Below are 23,420 nucleotides of genomic sequence, written 5' to 3' on the forward strand. Positions count from 1 at the left end.
CCCACAGCTTGGCGATCTCAAGATAGACTTTTTATGTGGTGACTGGCGAGAGGAATAAGCCACCCAAGTGAAAACTGAAAGATTTCTTATGACATACCTTTGGAAGTTCCAGAATGTCACTTAAGCTGCATTCTCTTGGTCAGATCTGATTCATAGGGAGGGGAATTATCAGACTCTACATCTCACTGACCATTTTTATTCCACTGCAATGTCTTTCAGGGACTCAGTGTTTAGTGACTGGGGTAGTAAGAAATTTCTTACTATGTCCTTCCTTAAAAGTTTTTTTTTTTTTTTTTTAGGGTTGTTTTTTTTTTCAATATATGAAGTTTATTGTCAAATTGGTTTCCATACAACACTCAGTGCTCATCCCAAAAGGTGCCCTCCTCAATACCCATCACCCACCCTCTCCTCCCTCCCACCCCCCATCAACCCTCAGTTTGTTCTCAGTTTTTAAGAGTCTCTTATGCTTTGGCTCTCTTCCACTCTAACCTCTTTGCTTTTTTTTTTTTTTTTTAATGTTTACTTTTGAAAGAGAGAGAGAGCTCAAGCAGGGGAGGGGCAGAGAGAGAGAGAGAGAGAGAGAGAGAGAGGACCCCAAGCAGGCTCCGCACTGTCAGCACAGGGCCCAACTCAGGGCTTGAATCCACAAACTGTGAGATCATGACCTGAGCCAAAGTCGGATGCTCAACCAACTGAGCCACGCAGGTACCCCAAAAGCTCTTTTTAAATATCCAGCAATTATTCCATGCTGTTAACTCTTAGATATCCATATATTTTGATAGTTGTTACTCGTTATACTTCATATTCTTTTTTTCTGTCATCTCCTGTTTTCCATTCAATTATGTTACTAGTATTTCAAATAGAACATAGCTCTGTTAGGTCATTCTTCAATCTTACCCTTTTCTATTGTTAGAATACTTATTCCTCCAAAAGAAAACTACAGAATTAGTTTTTACATTTTCTCATCTCTTGAATTTAATCAGTTCCCAATCCTTTTATTTTCTTTGTGTTGTCTGATTCTCCTTTCTCTGCATTCTTGCCATGATGTTATTCCATGCCTTGATTCCTACAAAGACTTTGTGGCTGTTTTTCCTGTCTCTAGTCTTTCTTTGCTTCAGTTTGGTATATCAGTACTCAAATAATCCATTAGGCATACTTTAATAATGTGATGCTTCTGTTTTAAAACTTCTGTGTAGCATTCTAGACTATTTTATTTCAGAATACATAGCTCTCCCTTTAGTTAGGTGGGTCTTCTGCTGTCTTCTACACCTGCTGGCCTTAGATGTGCCTTCTAGGACCTGGGATGCCCTTATATCTCTTCTCCCTCCCACTTTCCAAGTTATGTCAAATCCCAGGCTCTCTAATGGACCTCAGTCTCCTAAATAGGGTCAATGATAATGCTTTGTGTGACTAGGCTCATAGTATATGTTTAGGATGTTTTTAAAGTAGGTTGTTTAGTGTAGACCCAACTCTGAGAAAGCTGAATTAGCCCCAGTGGAAAGAGCCCAAGGTCACAAATAGTATGAAATGCCACATCTCAAGTTCTTTCATAACCAGAAGTTTATTTCATTTATACTTGTAAAAATAGCTAAAAGCATTTCTGTAAATACGTGTTGGCATCTTTACTTTTGAAAAAGGTAACTTTTATTAAAGTTTTTTGGTTTGGTCATTTAGTAATAAAAAATCTCTAAATAAATTGTGGCTCGTGTTTTCTGCCCTTATTTTTGGTAACTCCCTATGACATTTGAAAAACAAGAATTTGAGGTTGGCAGTCTAACCCACAAATAATAGAAGAGTTCATTTAGTTTACTTTATTCTTAAGGCAGTTTTCCCCTGACTTGCTAGCTTGTTTCTGGCTCATTTACTCATTCTAAAAATGTTTATTGGGCTCCTACTATGTATCTAGCACTATTCCAGGTATTGGGAATGTAATAATGAACAAAAAATAATCTTTTCCCTCATGGAATTTATATTGTAATCAGCAGGGGGTGGGTAGAGGAGTTAGACTAAACAGGAAAACAAATTGGAATATATATGGTTTAAGTGCTGTGGGTGCGTTTGCAGTTTCACTATATGGACAGGGGAGGTCTCACAGAAGAAACAAAAATTAAGGAATTAAGGGAATTAGCTACATGAACACTTGGGGAAAGAGTGTTCTAGGAAGTGGGAACAACAAGGGCAAAGACATGGAGGCAGAAATGTGCCTGGTATGGTTGAAGAACTCCAAGGAAGGTGATATGGCTGCAGAGGAGAAAGTGAAAAGTATAGTAGATGTGAGTCAGAGAGGAAATGTGGGATCAGATCACATGGTCTTATAGACCATTGTAAGAACTTCAGCTTTTACTCAGGAATTGTGAAGTCTTTGGGGTTTTTGAGTAGAGGTATGACATTATGTGACTTATCTTTTAAAAAGATCACTCTGGCTACTGTGAGGTGAATAGACTGAAAAGGAGGCAAGGGTGAAAGCAGGAAGACTAGTTAAGTGACAATTGCAATAGAGTCTGTACAAGAAATAAAGACTATGCAGAAAGGGTGAGAGATGATGGTAACTTGGACCAGAGTTGTAGTTGTAGCAGTAGCTGTGCTTCTGTTGATTCTGGATCTATTTTGAGAGTAAACGAGGCTTTCCTGATGCGTTGGGTATGGGCTATGAGAAGATAAAGGGACTCAAGGATAGCTCTGAGATTTTTGGTCAGAACAAAAACAAAAACTTTGGATAGAGTTCTATTAATGGAGATGGGGAAGACTATAGGATACAAGATGGAAGATGATTGAGAGGTCAGGTTTTTGTTTTTTTTTTTAAGTTTATTTTTATTTATTTTTGAGATATAGAGAAGAGTTAGTAGGGGAGAGGCAGAGAGAGAGGGAGACAGAATCCCAAGCCAGCTCCGTACTGTTAGTGCAGAATCTGATGTGGGGCTTGAACCCACTAACCATGAGATTATGACCTGAGCTGAAGTCAAGAGCTGGATGCTTAACTGACTGAGCCACCCAGGCACCCTGAGATGTCAGTTTTGAATAGATTGAGTTTGAAATATTTATTGGACATCCAAATGGAGATAACTTTATAGAGCACAGGGATTCCAAGGAGTACTCTGAGTGATACCTTACTTGTTCAGTTCCTGTTTATTAGCTTTTTCACTAGAAAACATTCCACTGATTTGGAAGGAGGCATTTTTCAACTGTTGTATTACTTACTTCTTGGGTAATAATAATGAAAATATTATTAATTAAGTTGTCTTTCTTTCTCCTCTCCTCTCCTTTTCTTTTCTTTTTTTTTTTCTTTTCTCTACACCCAACATGGGCCTCAAACTCATGACCCCATGATCAAGAGTTGTGTGCTCCACTGACTGAGTCAACCAAGCACCCCGTTTGTTTTTGTTTTTTTTTTTACCATATATATCTATTATATATAATAGATATCTATCTATGGATATCTATGGATAGATATCTATTATATATAATATCTATTATATATAATAGATATATAATAGATATATTATGGATATCTATGGATATCTATATAATAGATTTATAATAATTATATATAATAGATATCTATCTATAGATATCTATGGATAGATATCTATTATATATAATATCTGTTATATAATAGATATATAGATATAATATATAATATTATATATATAATACATATAATATCTATATATCTATATAGATATCTATATATAGATATATAGATATATAGATATTATATATCTACAATAGATATATAATATCTATTATATATAATAATAATAATATATATATCTATAGTAGATATATAATATCTATTATATATAATAGATATCTATCTATCCATATCTATCTCTCTATCTATATATATAGATAGAGAGAGAGAGAGGAGGGCAGAGAATTTAAGATCTCTTTAGCTGAGTAGTGGAGCTGGAATTTGAATCAAGTTCTGGCTCACTGTAATCCTGTGTTTACCAGACTTTAAGCTCCTTGGGTTTGGTTATTTTATTCACTACTGAATCGTCAGCAACTGGCACATAAAGGCATGCAATAAATACTAGTTGAGCAAATGGATAAATGGATGAATGAATGAATACTGCTTCCCAACACTTGGATTTACAGCAGTTAGTCTGTTTGCACAAAGACATTTGCCTCTTTCAAGGTTGTTTTGGCCATCCATTTGATGAATCTTTTCTCAGTGTTGGTAGTGATAAGATAGCTGGAGGATTTAGAAAAGTGCTTTAGGGGATTTCTAGCTAATCTTTCTCCTGATCCTCTCCATGACTGTGAGACTAGTGTGGCAACTGAATTCATAGAGCTCTTTTTGAGTTTAGGCTAAACCAGTTTTTAACAGAAGTTTTGATAAGTGTACTTTTCTTAATTTGATAAGTGGTATCATTCACAGGTGGGTCTATGTAGGCACTTGAGAGCTGTTCCTACTTTGGATACTGTAGCAAGAATGAAGACAGTGGAAGGAGGGTGGTTTCCCAATATACCTCTCATACATTCCTGGTACTCCATTTCAGCATTCCTACACCTGATACATCATCACTATCTGTACTTTCTTTTTAAAAAAAATTTTTTTATGTTTATTTATTTTTTGACAGAGAGAGAGAGAGAGAGAGAGAGAGAGAGAGACAGAGCATGAGTGGGGGAGGGGCAGAGAGAGAGGGAGACACAGAATCTGAAGCAGGCTCCAGGCTCCCAGCTGTCAGCACAGAGCCCTACATGGGGCTCGAACTCAAGTACTCTAAGATCATGACCTGAGCTGAAGTCGGAGGCTTAACGGACTGAGCCACCCAGGCACCCCCACTATCTGCATTTTCTATGTTTACTTGTTCTTTATGTTGGTCTTTTCTTCCTATGACAGTCACCATTATTTGCCTATATAGTAAATTCTTAGATCAACAATTTCCAAAGTGAATCATAAGCATTTCTATCCTCAACATGCTCATTTTAGCACATTTCACTTTCCTGTAGTAATTGCTTATGTTTGTTTGTTTGTTTGTTTATTTTTGATTATGTTTATTTTCTACTCAACAAATAATTACTAAGCAGACACTTTGTGTCAAAGGCCAGTTTAGCTGAACTTCGAAAAAGAGAAGCTGGTCTATGAAGGTGGCAGAACAATTGCCTAAAGCTTTCTGGTACATGGCACAAGTAGCTGCTTCATAAATGTTTAAGTAATGACTTGTAAAAGTATTAATATAGCGCTTAGCTTTTCTACTATCTTAGCTGATAGTTCTCTTTTCCTTCATCCCTGACCTTTCCCATTTTCTATATCTTATCAATCACAATGTCCTGTCCACTTTATCTTCTTACTATCTTGAATCCATTCACTTTACACCAGTTCCTCTGCCATCATCTTGCAGTAACCTGACTAGTCTATCAGTCTTCTTCCTCACCTAAAATCCATACTGTCCATGTTGCCAGCCAAGTGGTCCTTCTAAAATACAAATCTGTTTTTTAACCATCTTAGCCATTTTTAAGTGTACAGTTCAATAGTATTAAATATGTTTACATTGTTGTGCAACAGATCTCCAGATCTTTTTCATCTTCTACTTTCTGTTTCTGTGATTTTGACTGCTCCAGGTACCTCATAGAAGTGGACTCATATAGCATTTGTCTTTTTGTGACGGGCTTATTTCACTTAGCATAATGTCCTAAAGGTTCATCAATGTTGTAACGTGTGATGGGATTTCCTTCCTTTTTAAGGATGAAAAATATTCCATTGTAAATGTATACCACATTTTACTTACCCATTCATCCATTTGATGGACATAAACACCATGTTTAATACAAATCTAATTTTGTTTCTCCCTGCATAAACCCTTCTATAGCTCTTCATTGCTCTCAGGGTCAAGTCAAAACATCTAATCCTACTTCTGCTTGTCTGTGTGGCCTCACTGCTCACTTCTCTGACCTCTTTGCTCCTGTCTCAGTTATGCACCATAGTTATTAACCTCTTTCAGTTCCACAAATGGGACATGACCCTTTCCACCTCTGATCCTCTGTACTAGTTCTTCCCTCTGCCTATAACACAACCTCTCCATCTCCCATTGGCCTAGCCAACTCCTACTTAACCTTCAGAATCCAGCTTACATATATTATTTTCTCTCAGAAGTCTTTTCTGATCTCATAAGGTTAGGTATCTCTCCTATATGCTTCCATATTACAATAATAGTTATCATTGATTTTTATTCACTGTTTGCATTTGTAGATTACAAATTCCTTAATGGCAAGGACCATTTTGTTTACACTGATACCAATTGATTCCTAGCATAGTGCCTGACAAATGATAGCTGCTTATCATATTTGTTGATTGAATGAATGAATAAATGAATAATCAGTGGCATTTTCTGGCTCAAAACCTTCAGTGATTTCTTCATTGATTACAGTATAGTTTTTTTAAATTTTTATTTATTTATTTTTGAGAGAGAGGAGAGGGGGCAGAGAGAGAGGGAGAGAGAGAGAATCCCAACCAGGTTCCACATTATCAGTGCAGAGCCCAACATGGAGCTTGAACCCACGAAATGTGAGATCATGACCCCAGCCAAAACCAACAGTCAGATGCTTAACTGAGCCACCCTGATGCCCCTACAGTGTAGTTTTATAACCTTAGTTGCTTACCAGAATTGCTTAGGAGCTTTTTAGAAAGTGCAGATGCCAGAACCTCACATAAGACCCACTGAATTAAAGTCTTGGCGGAGGCCTAGGCACCTGTATTTAAAAATAAATTAATGTACTCCATAGGGGGTGCCTGTGTGGTTCAGTCAGTTAAGTGTCTGACTCTTGGTTTCACTTCAGATCATGATCTTGCAGTTTTGTTTGAGTCCTGCATTGGGCTCTGCACTGACAGTGCAGAACCTGCTTGGTATTCTCTATCTCTCCTCTCTCTCTGCCCCTGCCCAGCTCATGTACTCTCTCCCTAACTAAATAAATAAACTTTATATATAAAAAAATAAGTTCATAGGTTATTCTGATATACAGCTAGGGTTAAAGCATGGAATTCAGGATAAACTCTTAGCTTGGTATTGTAGTCCTCTGTGCTCTAACATCATCTTGCCTTTTTTCTGCTAGGTCTCCTCTTCTTTAATGAATACTTTGTTATTCAAACAAACTGGTTTTCATGTGTTTACTAAACATGGTCTATTTTTTTTTTTTTTTGCCTCCTTATTCATATTTCTTCATCCTAGGATGTACTCTTCCCCTTTATCCTGTATAGAAATCTTCTCTCCCTTCAGGACTTGGCTCAAAGTCCACTTATTTCTCCATAAAACCTTTTCTGATTCTTTCTTTGCCGGTGCTTGCTCCCCTCTCCTCGCCAAATTTGGTCATAATGTTCCCCTCCATTGATCTTCTTCTCCTGAATAGTTTTTGTGTTTGTCTGTATGTCTGTGTCTGTGTGTGTACCTCTTTTATTACACATTCTGCCATGTATTGAAGTTATTTTTGCTTTGGTTTCCCTATGTAAATGTAAGCTTCCAGAGTAGAAGGAACCCAGGCTTTGGGGTCAAAATGCTCGGATAAAATGTCAGGCCTCACTATTACTAGTTGAGTAACCATAGGCAAATTATTTAAATTCTCTAGGCTTGATTTCCTTGTTTATTAAAAAAAAAAAAAAAGATAACAAGAATGTTTCAGGGTGTTGCAAGGTTCAAATGAGATGAAAGTGCTTCATAAAACAAATTAGTTGCTGGTTATTATAGGGATAGTATTTTACTCATCTGCATATCTGTGATTTCCCAGCAGTACCTTGTATTAAAAGACACTATAGATACTGACTTGATTGAATGGGAGAAAAGGAAGCATGTTTTATGCCATTTAAAAAGTGAAGTAGAGGTAAATTTTCTTTTAAAAATTTCTTTTAAGGGAGCCTGGGTGGCTCATTTGGTTAAGCATCAGACTCTTGATTTTGGCTCAGGTCATGATTTCTCAGGTTTGTGAGTTCAAGCCCCACATCAGGCTCTGCACCAGCTCGGAGCTGACATTGCAGAGCCTGCTTAGGTTCTCTCTCTCTGTCCCTCCCCATTTAGTGTGTGCATGCCTGCACGTGCGCACACACACACACACACACACACACACACACTCTCTCTCTCTCTCTCTCTCTCTCTCAAAATAAATAAACTTAAAAAATTATTTTATTTAGGGGTGCCTGGGTGACTCAGTAGGTTAAGCATTCCACTCAGGTCATGATCTCATGGTTTGTGGGTTCATGTCCCACATCGGGCTCCCTGCTGTTGGTGCAGAGCTTTGGATACTCTGTTCCCCTCTCTCTCTGCCCCTCCCATGCCTGCATGCACTCTCTCATTAATAAACATTAAGTCAGTAAACATTAAATAAACATTAACAATTTTTTTCATTTCATTTATTTACTTATTTTTTGAGAGAGAGAGAGAGACAGAGACAGAGACAGAGAGAGTACAAGTAAGTGAGGGGCAGAGAGAGAGAGATAAGTGGGACTCACCAGAAGTGGGGCTTGAGTTCATTGGATATGTGAGATCATGACCTGAGCCAAAGTCAGATGCTTAACTGAGCCACCCAGGTGCCCCCTAAAAAATTTTTTTAATAGATTTTTAAAATGTATTTTAGAGCTTATATGCATAAGCTCTTGCCTTGCGAATGCTTTTGCATTGATTAATTATAAATTATAAGACCTCTTGCATAGTTATCCTTTGACTCTGTAACTAATTTGCTGAACAATTTATTTTCCATTCAGATTAACTAGTCAGTCAAACATGTATTTCTGGTACACCCAGAAAGAACAAAATTGAGTACTGGACTTTTAGAAATACAAATAAAACAATAGACATATTACCTGATAAGTTAGCTAAAATTTTGGATAAGAAAATATTTCATCTTTTTAAACCAATAATTTATTGTAGTTGGCAGTATCAAGGACCCTTTATTTATGACATTTAAAAATAAGCTTTTTTCTGATTATAAAATCAGATGTACTCATTAAAGAAATAGTTAATATTTCTTGAATGTTGTGTTACATGTATTTTCTTTTTTCATCCTTATGACAACCCTCTGAGATATAGCCACTCTTACTGTTATTTTATGTAAGAAGAAACTGAGAATTAGATTAAATAATATTTGGAAAGCAATTCTTCCACTTTTTACCTACTTAACTCAATTTTTAAGTCATAGTTTAAATTTTCACTTCGCTAGAGTGGCTTTTTCTAATTGACCTCCCACATCCAGACTGTGAGTTGGCTTCTTATTTTCTTTGATAGCATTCTTTCCTTTTTCATTGTAGTACATCTTATAAGTCTTCATTTATATGAATGTTTGTTTATTGTCCCTCTCTTTCCCCTATATTACTTCCATGAGGACTGGGACCTTTTCTGTTTTGTTTACTACTAGCAAGAAATAGGTAACAGGTCATTGAAGAGGTAGGAGTTGGGTTAGAAGAATTAGTTGGGCTTCTTCAGGAATTGTCACTAGGAAAGCTAAAGACAATGTTCTTAGATGCTGGGAGGCTAGAGTGTTAGCCAGAGGGCACCACAGTTAGGAGGACAGTTGTGTTTAGTGTGGTTCTTACTTACTCTTTTTACCTGTTTCTCTTGACGAAGCTAATATGGGTTGCTTTGGCCACTTACAAGGATGTTATAGTAGGAAAATGTATAATGTGGGGATAGAATGGATTGCCTTTCAGATCCATTCTGTCATATTGTTATTTTGTAGCCTTGGGCATTGTTTTCCCTATGAGTATGCACTTGTGAAAAAATGTTCTATCCATCATGGCAAGTGAGATAAATAAGGACAGTGTAATGTATATATTCTGATATTGACTAACTTATCCTGTACATAAGGTCATCAAAATCCTTTTCTGAGAACACCTAAAAGGTAAGGAGGCATTCATGAAGATCAGATAGAAGAACATTAAAATTTTGGGAAATAGAGACTAGATCATGCAAGGCCTTAGGGCATGGTAAGGATTTTGAAATTTATTTTAAATACAGCAGGAAGCCATTGAAAGATTTTAGATAGGAAAGTAAATGATACAATTTGCATTTTAAAAATAGTAATTTGGCTACTCTAGGGAGAATAGATTGTTGAGGGGCAAAAGTAAGGGCAAGGAGAACAGAAGGAGAAATTTAGAGATTATATGAGAGATGTGGGTGGTTTGAACTGGGGTGATATCCATGAAAATGTTTAAAGATCTGTCTTGGAAATAGAAGCACAACATCCTGATTGTGACTTTGATAAGAAGGAGAATGAGAGGGACGCCTGGGTGGCTTAGTCGGTTAAGCGTCAGACTTCAGCTCAGGTCATGATCTCACAGTCCATGAGTTTGAGCCCCACATCAGCTCTGTGCTGACAGCTCAGAGCCTGGAGCCTGCTTCAGATTCTATGTCTCCGCTCTCTCTGCCCCTCCCCTGCTCATGCTTGGTCTGTCTCTCTCTCAAAAATAAACATTAAAAAAAAATTGTTTTTTGAAGAATGAGAATGAGAAATGAAATGGTCACAGTTTCTAGGTAGGTGGTGGTGGTATTGTTTACTGAGATGTGGAAAACTTGGAGAGTACAGCTAGAATACTTCTCCCTCTGTTGTGCGTATATGACCTGTATTACCTGAGAACTTTTTTTTTTTAACATAATGCTATTATCGGCCTAGTCTCTTCACTATAGAAGACCAGACCCAGTCTTTGTCTTAGCCCATCTTAAGGCCCTTACTTGGGCAAGACTTTCCTGGTTTAAGCTCTAAAGACTGAAGTAGCTGATAAGAGCTGACTCATAGAGAATGGGGATGGAATCCCTGTATATAGTAGATGGTTAGGGACACTTCACTCATTAATTCATTCAACAAGTATTTATGAGGGCCTACTTTACCAGACACTGGTCTAGGCATAGTATTAAACCTATTTTTCAATGAACTTATGAAATGAAATGTCAGGATCTTCTGAATTTATTTGGAAAGGGTTTCAGAATTCAATGCTATGCTCATTCTCTGCTTTTAGTCATTTAGAAATTTTTTTTTACAATTTAGAATTCCCCAAACCCTTCTGAGTGGCATCATATCCAGGTCTGCTGCTTTGCTTAAATTGAGAGTTGGCCTTAGACTAGTATTAGCTGCTTCCCAGAGAGTCCCAGTGTCTGACAGAGGAAAGATAATTTTGAACAAATTGGTAAAATAAATATAAACTTAATTCACTGAAGATTAACCATCTGATTTTTCTCACTTTCTCATTAAAGAGGGCATATCATTCTGACATTTGAGATGGTTTAAAACCAAGGAAGAGAAAAGGCTCTCCTTTCTTGTTTTAGGATGTAGATACTTACATATACACCAGACCTCAGATCTGTTTTCTCTGCAGTAAAACCATAACTGGCTGGGTCCTCTTTCCCCACCCCTTCTTTTGATAACTGCTAGTAGAGATCATGAATTTTTGTGAATGTGAGGGTATTTAGTTACCTATTTGACTCTTAGCCTTTGGAGATTTCTGTCTGCATTTGGAGGGACTATTGGGCTGGGAAGCTGTCTTCCACATAGCAAGTTAGAAATCTTTCCTCCCTTTCTATCCCTTTACCTACCATTTGCCACTAGAAGATACTATTTGAACTTGTAGTTTGCTTCCTTTAACTTTTGCTTGATTTATTCCTTATTCTGAGGCTAAGTGGTATGCTAATATAGGCAGAGTAGGTAGAAGAAATGATTGGTTCATTTGAGGATGGCGTTCCTTTTATTACCTTAATTAGAAACTTAACTTCTTCTGGTTTGTATTTTCATTTTGTCCACTGTCAAGTCCCTATTCCTCAGATCTGGTGGGGAGACAGGGTGTGTGTGTCTTCTTTAATGGATTGCTTTGTTCACTCTGACTGAGCCCAATCATCAGGTCAATGTCAAAAGATTCCTATGTGGATCTGCAGGGTACAGGGTTGTAGTAGATTTGGGGTGGCAAGCTGGAGAAAAGAATCATTTTAAGCATAAAACCAATATTTGGGTATAGGAAAGTAGACTGGATAGAGTGGTTAGGAGCCCTGGGCCGATCTGAAATCATGTCTGAAACTATTGATTGCTAGTAGAGCTTCACAGGGTAAAGAAAATAGTCTTATTATTTCTTAGTTTATTCCTTTGAGAAGATTTGTTCTACAGATTTATCTTCTAATGTTTACTTTATTTAAACATATTTGATTTTGATTATGAGATATTTGTTGTAAGAGTTAAAAATCTGTGGGGAAAGATTAATCCTACTTCTTTTAATCTTGTGGGGAAACATTCATTTTGATGTTTATAGTAGCTTACATCTTAGAAAAACACTTGTACTATTTCAGGTATGTTAAACAAACATGTTCTTTAAGCAGTGAACGGGGTCATACTAAGTGTCTGTCTATGGGAAGTATGAAAGAAGAGGGGAGATATCTTTATGGCCTCTTCTACTTACCTTTCAGTTGCTGATAAAAGAAATATCTTCCATAATTTCCAAAAAGATATCTTACTTATATTTTTAAAGTCCATGTGATTTTGACCACTTTAAGGAGTTTACCAAGAGGGTGATAAAAAATATCCTCAGAATTTCATATCTGAGCAGCTAAATGTACTGTTTTATATTTCACTTTATATCCAATGCTACCATAGTGTCTGCCAGATAGTAGGCATTATTAAATATTTATTTTGGATGGTATTTATCAGAAAAATTCTCTAAAAGCATACTTCTTTTTGATCTTAAGTTACATTAATGACTAGAATTGGGATGGCTTCTTTTTTTTTTTTTTCCAATATATGAAATTTATTGTTAAATTGGTTTCCATACAACACCCAGTGGAATTGGGATGGCTTCTAATGAGAGAGAACTTAAAACCTGCCTCCGTTTATTTCAATGTACTCAATCATTCATTTGTTCATACAACAATTTATTTTGACTTCACTGCATACTGGGCTTACAAAGTTGAGAAAGACCTGGTCCCTGCCATCAAGGTTATAGTACAATGTGATAAGCAATAGTAGAAATATGTACAGAGGGATAAATGGCACAAAGTATAGGATGAGGTATTAGGAAATGCTTTCCAAAATAAAAGATTCGAACTAGGTTTAGAAGGATAAATAAGAATTAACAAAGCTATGAAAAGAAAGAGGAGTATTCTGGCAGTAGATAAGCATATATGAAGGTAGAATGAAACATTTAAATATTCTGAAATACTTTTTAGGTTCCCTTTCCCTTTGGGTCAGTTCATTACTACTGACTGCTTCAGTCAGGCAGCCCTGGTGGATCTCCTGAACAGTGGCAAACTCGGACCTTGGCAGATGTAGGGATATATGCTTGTAGTGGCTGTGGAACTTCGAGCTGAGAACAGGAGCCTCTTTTGGAGCACAAGCCTCCCACAGGGCGCTCTTGGGATGCCTGTCCTGAAATTACCCAAGGCAGTAACAAAGCTTTCTTTTCTTCTTTAAACCAAGCCAGCAGGATGAGATGTCTGCTAGCCTTTGTGTTTGGAGCCGACCAAAAGACATACAGTGGCCAGCACAATGGCATTGTTGGGCTTCAGTGAAAACTAGGTCGGGGCCCAGGCCCTCATCTGTAGAGGGCTCATCCAAAGAACAGAGGTTTCACAAGTCACTGATTTAGCCGATACTGATTTGACACTAATACTGATTTCTGATCTGTTTCTGACTTACTGACGGCACCTACGATTATAGGATCTCTTCCCATTGCTTCTCTGAACACCTAAATTTGGAATCTTTGAGTTGTCTTTAACTCTTTTCCTTCAGTTCTCATATTTACCACTCGGTTGCTATATCCTTTAGATTCTGTCTCTGCATATTCTAACTCTAGCTCACCCTCTCATGCTTATAATAATAACACTCTAAGTCAGGCATTTGGTCACCTCTCATCTCTACTGTTGCAGTACCCTCTAGACCTTCCTCTAGTTACTCCTCTATCCTGCTGTCAGCATGATCTTTCTAAAATGGAGTTTTGGGCATGTATTAGTTTCCTAGGGCTGCCATAAAAAAGCACCACAATGTGGGTGGCTTATAACAACAGAAATTATTCTTTTACAGTTTTACAATTCTGAAGGTTGGAAGTCCAAAATCAAAGTGTTGGCAGGGCCATGCTGTCTCTCTGAAAGCTCTAGGGTAAGATCCTTCCTTGCCTCTTCCTAGCTTCTGGTGGTATCTGTTGGCTTACAGATGTGTCACTCTTATCATTCACATCTTTGCCTCCCTTATTACATAACATTCCCCCTGTGTCTGTGTCTCTTCTCCTCTTTTTATAAAGATACCAATCCTATTGGGCTAAGGGTCTGCTCTACTCCAGTATGACCCCATCTTTATTCAATTCTATCTGCAAAGGCCCTATTTCCCATTAAGGTCACATTCACAGGTACCAGAGGTTAGGACTTGAGCATATCTTTTGGGGAGACATAATTCAACACATAACATATCATAGTATAACTTTACCTATAAACCTTTAGTACTGCCATGGTCTGACAAATTAACTATAGACATTTCATCATGGTGTTTCAGAACTTATCTAAAAATAGTGTATATTTATAATAATAAATAATAACAGCAATAGACAACAACTGACATATACTGAGAACTTTCTTTGGTATTGTTCTAAGCATTTTAGAGTCAACTCATTGAATCTTCATAACTCTGTAGGTTAGGTACTAATCTTTTTGGTTGTTGTCATTAGATACTATTCTTATTCCCATTTTATAGATGAGTGTTAAAGAAATTGAATAACCAACCCAGGGTTACACAGCTTGTCAGAGGTTAGATTCAATCCTAGGCAGTCTAACTCTGTAGTAGGTAGACTTTACCATTATACTGTACTTCCCCTTTACTTTTTAGTTTCATCCCCTCTCTCTACTTATACCTTATTCAGGAGAAAGAAAAGGAATAACTACCAATCTCTGCACTTTATCTATGTGTTCCTTTTGCAAAAAAAAAAAAATGTCTTTCTTATTCCTAGTTCTACATATGGGCTTCCATGAAATGGAACTGAATCCTCGACAATGAGTGATTTAGCCAGGCCTGGGTGAGGGAAGGGTATTCCAGGTAAAAAAAAAAACAAAACAACAAAAAACAGCAATGTGCACAAATGTGCAAGTAAGCAGGGATCAGACCTTTATAAGCAGGGGTGAAAGTTTTCTTATGCCATGCTAAGTAAGGGTTGTGGGTTTTATCCTAAGAGAAATAGGGCATCACTGAATAATTTTAACAGGGATTGGCTTTAGATTGGCATTTCAGAAGGATTATTTGTGGTGTATTATGGAAAAAGGATTGGAATGAGGGCTAAGTCTGTTCAAGATACAAGAAAGGGACAAGAAGACTAGTTAGACAGCTAGTGGAATAACTCAAGAGATGGATTATGAAGATAAAATCTTGAAAGTGGGGAGAATGAGCTGAGCCCTGTGCTAGGCATACTTTGTATACCTTATTTCTTTTAATTACTCCCTGCTTTTGATTAAACATCAAACCCTGTTGCTTCTACCTCTAAGATGTCTCCAGATATTAACCTCCTTTCCATTCTTGCTGTCATTGTCCTATTCAGGCTTTTGTTACTTCTTCCCACTTGGATGATTCCAGAAGCCTCCTAACTATTCTCCTGGCTTCAGCTCCTGACTTTCCCACACAGTTTTTACATTACTCTTAAAATGATATTTCTGTATAGGATATATGAGGTTATTGTCTTGTGTGAAAAAAAATTTTTAGTTGATTATCATCTCAACTGGACTGTGAACTAGGCTAGACTGGACTGTGAACTAAGAGCAGAGACTGGCCCCACTTAGGTTTGTGTTTTCATATAATACGTTTTCAGTGTTTGTGTAGGTGGATGGATAAAGAGATGGATAGATCTTCCTCAGGACAGCCCTGCTAATTAAGTGGCAGCAAATGATCTGTGGTAGTTAGATGGCAGCATATTTATCTGCCTTGGGTGAGTTCCCTAGCTCTAGGCCAGTTGGGTAGGTTATTCTAAAAGGAGTAACAGTTCTTACAGTTGATATTTTCTTCAGAGGCTCTGGATATGCCTTTGAACCAATGTTTAGAGATAAGCTTGTTTGTTGCAGGTATCAGTAGATTGTTAATTCAAAGTTAAAAAAAAAGTAACCCTTTTGTCTTATTCTTCTGATGGTTATGATTGGGTGAGCCTACTATAGCTGACTAAAATCAACAAGAATTGGGAATAGGAGCCCTGGGTGTAGTGAGTGTTACCTTAAGGAGAGGTTAAGTATTGCCTACTGCTGCTCCAGAATATTTTCTGTGTGGGTATGTTTATGTGTCTGTCTGTGTCTGAACTAGTACCATGAGAGCCTATAGGGATACATGGGAAGAGCCATATTCTCAGCCTACACAACTCCCAGCTATCTTTTAGGATCCAACTCAGATGTTACCAAACTCTCTGAAATTTTCCAAACTCAAGGAGAGTCAGTTTCTACTTTCATACCTGAAGTATTTACCTCTACTAAAGGGTTATTGGCATTATTTACTTACATCTGTGTCTTTCACTGGACATCTTTAAGGTATATATAAACTGTTATTCATCTTTATATACCCACATTTACTATGTGTAGTGCACTCTTCTAATCACTGGGGAAAATAATGCTGATGTAAACCGATAAGTTCTTACTGTCATATGGGGGTGACAGGAAGCAGAGAAGTGCTCAATAAATGAGGTAGAAGTAATTTTAATTGATATTCCTGAGTGGAGAACTGAGTGTCCACTAATCTGACCCATTGGTGATTTTTTATGGTATCGACGTATGATTTCCTGCATACATAATATTGTTAGTCTCCAACACACATTTATTTATTTACTGCTTTTATGAAGAGTCTTTAAGGAAATCAAGTATCAAACACAAATGAAATGGTAGAAACTCTGTTATAATATTTTATTAGACCAGGAGAAGGAAAGGCAGGTTTTGGTGTAGATAAAGTTGGGGATCCGTCAATAAGAGGTACCAAAGTACCTCTGACACTTGACTGGCTGATATTATAGTTTTCTGAACTTGAAAGTTTAAAAGAACAGCAATAAAAAGTGTAAAACTCTCTCTAGTAGGTTATTTAAATACACTGCCAATGCCTTAGGTTGTTTTGTAGAGCCGGTCAAGGGAGTGGTCTGGAAGAAAACAAAGCAAAGCAGGTGTTGAGAAACTGAATGTGCTAGTGCAATTGCTTTTGCCTCTGCTTCGCACAGAGGGATTTGTTCACAGGACATCAGCTGAGCCAGCACTGGGAGTTGCTTATGGGGAAGTGAACATTCCAACTAATGGGCACACAGAGTATGTAGCAACTTAGAAGTCTTCCTTGTTGGCAGATCTCGAACTTCCTTTACTTACATATGCAAAGGTCTTGAGACATTGCGAAGTTATGGTTTCTAAAGGCCCAGAGGCCTATCAGCCCCTTCTAAAAATATTCACCAAAAGCAGGCAAGAGGAACAGGCTGTAACAATAAACTCCCTTTAATTTCCTTCTCTGGTCCTGCTTCTTCCATGTTGGTTGAAAAAACCAGAGCCTACTAATGGTGTGATTCCTCACCTTGTCTCACCTTTCTCTTTTGCTCTCCACCCTCTGTGGATTTCTCAGGTCCTGAGACATGCTGAAAAGAGTAAATATGTGTTTTTCCAAACCAGAATCAAGGGTCCTGGCTTAGCCTGGCCTAGAGAGAATGCAGATACGGCCTTTTCATCATAGTCTTTTCTGCCTGACCCTCAATTAGGAAACCTCAGTGGCTCCTGAAGTCAGGCTTTCCATGTCACATTGTCACCATATCAAAGAAGTGAACCACCATCTTTTCAGACTGTTTTGACTCTCAGAACTGAAGAAATTTGTGTGATTAGATGTCCACTTCATTGTCTCCCTGTTGCTTGGAGTTTGCAAATTCACTTTCTTTTTAACAAATGGGCTCCTCAATTGTGAACTGTGGACAGATTCAACTAGAGTGAAAAGATGAAAGGTGCTATTCTAATGCTGTCATTATGCCTCATTTTGAGATTCCCAAGATGGGTTATGAAGCAGAATTAAGCAGACTGACAAGTTTCCCTTTTGAGAAGTTAGGTATATTTTTAGCCTTTCTTTCTGCCTGAGCCAACCTGATCCACCGCATCCAAGGATCTAAAGTGTTGCATCCTACTGCCCCCAGCTGGCTCTTTTTGGTGCTTATGTTACTACATCATAAAATCTCAGATTATATGGCACTTAAATTTTTTTCTAAGCACTTTCATGTATTTATATTAGATCCTCATAATAACATTGTGAGTTATATGGATCAGGAATTATCATATCTATTTTATACAGGGGGAAACTGAAGGATAGCCTCATTAGTTGATTTGTCCAAAGGTAAGTAGTTGTTAAGAGGCAGAATTGGACTAAAATTCAGATCTCTTGCCTGCTAACCCATTAGGTTCCCTAGTCTTTTGAAAATTCAGTATCACCCCCCCAAAAAATAGATATTAAGAGCTTAATTTTAGGCTTAGAGGAATTTTCCCTCTTTCTCTCTTGGAAGGAGAGGGGAGATAATATATCATGTAAGGTTTGAATAAATTCATTACCTAATTGGAAAAAAAAATTGAGCTCCTGTTCTGTATGAGGCTCTTTGACTCAGATGCTGTGGGTTCTGACTCTAATGTAATGTAGTGGTAAAGAACATTGACTGTGGGCCAGACTGTCTGGGTTTGAACCCTAGATCTTAACCTCTAAATGCCTTTTATAAAATGAGAATAATAATACACTTAACTCATAGGGTTACGTGCAGATTAAATGAGATAATTAATGTAAAGTTCTTAGACTAGTGCTTGGTACAAAGTAAACACTATATAAATAAATATTAACTGTTGCCATTGTTGTTTCATTGTTATTGTTATTGTTTCTATTATTAGAATCTCTTTATAAAAAGGTTTATTTGTTCTTTAAAAAAAGAAAAATGCAAAGCAGCCCCTCATGGGTATGTAGAAATGACGAACAGCCAACTTTATTGAAAGAGTACATCATCATAGAGTTTCTCCACAGCCTTATCTTCCTACTCACTCCTCCGTTCCCTTTGGTCTTAACTCTGGTCTTAACCAACTGCTCGGCCATAGTTGCCAATTCTTAGTTGCAAGTTCAGTGGACACTTTTTATGCTCACCTAACTTGATATTTATGGCATTTGATACTTTTGGTCATTTCCACCTTGGAATGTTCTCCTTCTTTGGCTTCTGTGGTAACATTCTTCCTTGGTTCTACTTCCTCTGCCTGCTCCTTTAAACGTTACCATTCCTTAAGATTCTGTTAATTTGCACTTTATATGTTAACCCCTGGACAATTTCATACATCCCTTGGCATCATGACTCCTTCAGCTCAATGTTACTATCTTCTAAATGTTAGTCTCTAGCTCAGACTTTGTTCCTAAACTTTAAGCTGATTCTCTATAGGACATCTTCACCTCAGCTGTCCCACAAGCCCTTAAACTCAACATGTCCTAGCTAAACTCACTATCTTTTAACCTTGCTTCTTCTAAAAACCTGTCCTTCTAGGGCGCCTGGGTGGCGCAGTCGGTTAAGCGTCCGACTTCAGCCAGGTCACGATCTCGCGGTCCGTGAGTTCGAGCCCCGCGTCGGGCTCTGGGCTGATGGCTCAGAGCCTGGAGCCTGTTTCCGATTCTGTGTCTCTCTCTCTCTGCCCCTCCCCCGTTCATGCTCTGTTTGTCTCTCTCTGTCCCAAAAATAAATAATAAAAAACGTTGAAAAAAAAATTAAAAAAACAAACAAACAAACAAACAAACAAAAAAAAAACCTGTCCTTCTATTTTGTGGATATTTAATAATGGCATCCAGGGACCAATGACCTAGGATCAACCTAGAGCTTTTTGTTGCCCTCATCCCCCCATCCAGGTAGTCAAGTTTTTTGTTTGTTTGTTTGACTCTTCCATTTAAAAATATATCTTGAATCTTGCTCTATTCCAATACTTCCACTATTGCCTTAACTGAGGCACCCTTCTTTCATCAGGATTATTGTAATAATTGCCTATTTATCCTTCTCCATATTCTCCATCTAACCCACCGATCATACCATTGCTTAAATAATCTTTTCTTTAAAAAGAAAATGGGGGCACCTGGGTGCCACATTCAGTTGAGCATTTGGCTCAGGTCATGATCTCATCATTTGTGAGACCAAGCCCCATGCTGGGCTCTGTGCTGACCATGCAGAGCCTGCTTGGAATTCTCTTTCCCTCTCTCTCTTCCCCCTATCTCATTCATGCTCTCTCTCTCTCTCTCTAAAAATAAATAAACTTTTTAAAAAGTAATAAAAAAAAAATAGGGGAACCTGGGTGGCTCAGTCAGTTAAGCATCCAACTTAGGCTCAGGTCATGATGTCATGGTCTATGAGTTTGAGCACCACGTCAGGCTCTGTGCTGACAGCTTGGAGCCTGGAGCCAGCTTCGGATTCTGTGTCTCCCTCTCTCTCTGCCCCTCCCCTGCTTAGGCTCTGTCTCTCTCTGTCTTAAAAATAAAGAAACATTAATACTACTACTACTAATAATAATAATAAAATAAAAAGCAAATATGAACATTTCCCTCTTCTGCTTAAAAGGCTTATTTTGTTCCCAATAGAAGGATAAAGTCCATATATCTTAGCAAAACATATTGGCCTCACCTGTTTCTACTAATTCATGCACTCTGGCCATATTGAGTAAATTAGTTTCCTGAATGCACCATGCGTTTAACCTATAACTTTGCATATGTTGCTCCCTCTGTATGTAGTATCTTTCTTTCCGGATTCCCCAGGTCATCTTTTTAACTCCTTATTTCCTCTGTATAGCTTCCTTTGACATGCCCAGATTGGTTTTGTAAATGTATCCACTCATAGTGCTGTTGTACCTGTACAAAGCTATATTTTAGCATTTACCACATGATATAGTTTGTACCCCTGAATAGATTATGATCTCTTCAAAGAAAAGGGTCTTTGTGTGTAGCATCTACCGTAGTGCCTGGATGCAGAATAAACCCTCAGTGACTTAAGAAAAAAAAATTAAAAACCTAGAGTCTCTATCTTCTAGGTGTTTATTATCTAATGGTTTCAACACCAGCCTAAACGTTCCTGACAAATGGTGGCTGGGTTTTCCATTCTATTTTGCAGTATATCAACTCTGGAAACCTGGAACAATTACTAGACAGTAACCTGCATTTGCCCTGGACTGTGAGGGTGAAACTGGCTTATGACATAGCAGTGGGCCTCAGCTACCTTCATTTCAAAGGCATTTTTCATCGGGACCTCACATCTAAGGTATGAAGGCTTTTCTTGCACAACTCTTTGAGACATTGTCTTCCATTACCAAGAAAGCAGTATTAAAAAAACCAATTATTAATGAACTTTGAAATAATGGAGATCTCTTACAGATTTAACATTCAATCACAGAGAATACAACTTACTACTATGTATATTAGTATACATATATAGTATAGCTGTCCTTAGAAAACCAATCTTTCAGCAGGATTGGGTGTTGAATGTTGAGCCAGGCAACACTTAAGAACCTTAATGCTTTACTTCAATCTGAATGTATGTTGCAGGAGCAGTTGGCGTGAGGAGGGTTAAGAGATTCTTGCCCTATAGGAGAGACAGCAGTCAAGGCAAATTGGGAGCCTATGTCTTAGTGTTCTCTCTCATGGCCTCCAGGAAGTAGCTCTTAACTGAGAACAGAAGTTCACTGGTTTTGTCATTTGAGTGCAGGTTTTGAGGGCCATAACGTACTGACCCATTTTCTATCTGTGTGATTGAGTTTCTGCCATTCTGCCAGTTCTTTGGCATCAGCTAGTCTCTTACTGTCCAAATTGCTATGTGACCAGGTTAGAAAAGAGTTGCTTTTAGAGGATGTTGGCCATGCTACAAGGCAGGCATCTCAGGGCCAAGTGGCCCAGGATACCACCATAACAAGGCTTATATAAATAGTACTGTTTGATCATTGATGTGGGAACTGTAAATCATCTAATATGATTTCTCTGCAAGAGCGATTTAGTCTTCTGCGGAGGTTTAGAGGAGTTTGTACTTGCCCAAGAATAGCTGTCATTTAATTCTCCACCCTCAACATCTACACGTGCACATACACAGACATATGTATGCATATACATACTCCTGTACCCCTTCTGTCATGAATGAGGGGGTAACAAAGCTTGTTATCAGAGAAAGTTTGCAAAGGAACACAAGCAAGCTGTACTCTCAGAGCCAATAAGGCCTAGAGCAGTAAGTCTCTGGCTACCTTTCACTACAGTGGTTCTGGGGTTCCAAACAGCAGTACTACCCCTGAGGGGCCCTGGCCATTGGTTTATAAACTACTACAGAGAAAACAGCTTTGGGGAGGTGAGTGTAGGGCCCCTGGGTATGGCAGGGCCATTTGTAGTCAGCTACACTGTTACTGAAGCAGCATTAAGACTGGCGAGTGGAATCCAGTGACCAACTGAGGCCTAGTTATGAGGAGTCCTTTATCTTTATTGGCACTTGTAAGGGTTAGGACCTGGAAGGTGTCATCTTATCCCTTTGTTAGTCTTCTCTCCTTCCCTGGAATATTTTAGAAAATCAAGACTAAGAAAACTGTACTTATTCTAGGTAAATGGGTAGGGTTGTATATCAAGATACTGCCTTAGGTTGATAGCCTTCTCTCACCTTGAGCGTGCAGCCAGAACCAAATCTTTGCTTCCTACCGAGAAAGCATCATTTCTTCCAAGGTGGAGAGACATCCCAATGAGTTATCTATGTATATATTTCCCCCACACCTACATGAGCGTCTCTTATGCCTGGCACCATGGGTGAAGAAATATTAGAAAAGGACAGTTTCTGACCTAGAGGTACTTATAGTCTGTTGGGAAATAACTAAAGAACAGCCTACAGCATTTAATAATTGAGTGTTCAGCTTCAGACCATTGGTTTTGGGAAAAGAAAGATCACTAGGTTAGGGTAGCTAGGCTTTCTGGAACAAAACTCCCCCCCAACAAATTCCTAAGAGCTGATCGTATTCCCTCTGTGCCTCCAAAGCACTTTGCTCCATCATGCTAGTGTCCAAGTGTAGTTCTGTCTGGGATTGTCATGTTGTATTGTAACAATGACTAACCTCTTTGGACCTATAGGTCCATTTCCTAATGGGCAGTGGGTATCCCCGTGAGAAGAGAAATTAGGAACTTAGGAGAAAGAACTCTTCGTGTCTCTAGGCTGTGATTTCTTGGATCTGAACTGTAAGGAGATATTTAGGATACTCACATGTTGTGAGAAAAAATGACTTTGCAACCTGGAGACAGGTTGGGAAGTGCACTGTAGGGAATCTCAAGTTCAAGAAAAACAAATGGGGGCACAAGGTGGCTCAGTCATTTAAGTGTCCGACTCTTGATTTTGTTTCAGGTCATGATCTCATGGTTCATGAGACTGAGCCCAGCATGGAGCTCTGTGCTGACAGTGTGGAGCCTGCTTGGGATTCTCTCTCACCTCTCTCTCTGCGCCTCCCTTGCTAGTACTCGCTCTTTCTTTC

General features: G+C 38.2%; 1 protein-coding gene and 1 long non-coding RNA gene across 4 annotated transcripts in view; one reads left to right on the top strand and one right to left on the bottom strand.

Moving 5' to 3' along the window:
- TESK2 (testis associated actin remodelling kinase 2) overlaps positions 1–23,420 on the top strand; it is a 131,824-nt gene that overhangs the window by 97,912 nt on the left and 10,492 nt on the right. For 2 of the 3 annotated variants that reach the window (XM_060622345.2, XM_060622347.2), the window contains one exon: positions 21,044–21,190. The exons of the other annotated variant lie outside the window; for it this stretch is intronic. In XM_060622345.2, coding sequence (XP_060478328.1) covers positions 21,044–21,190 — 147 coding nt within the window. The remainder of the gene's footprint in view (positions 1–21,043; positions 21,191–23,420) is intronic. 3 annotated transcript variants of the gene reach the window in all.
- LOC145715675 (uncharacterized) lies at positions 16,751–20,412 on the bottom strand. The gene is made up of 3 exons (XR_014138109.1): positions 19,701–20,412; positions 17,467–19,429; positions 16,751–17,047 (listed from the first exon to the last, which is right to left on the bottom strand). It is a non-coding gene; the product is annotated as an uncharacterized LOC145715675 (long non-coding RNA).

Source organism: Panthera onca, chromosome C1 (genome assembly GCF_046562875.1).
Source record: "Panthera onca isolate mPanOnc1 chromosome C1, mPanOnc1 haplotype 2, whole genome shotgun sequence".
Taxonomy (NCBI): Eukaryota; Metazoa; Chordata; class Mammalia; order Carnivora; family Felidae; genus Panthera; species Panthera onca.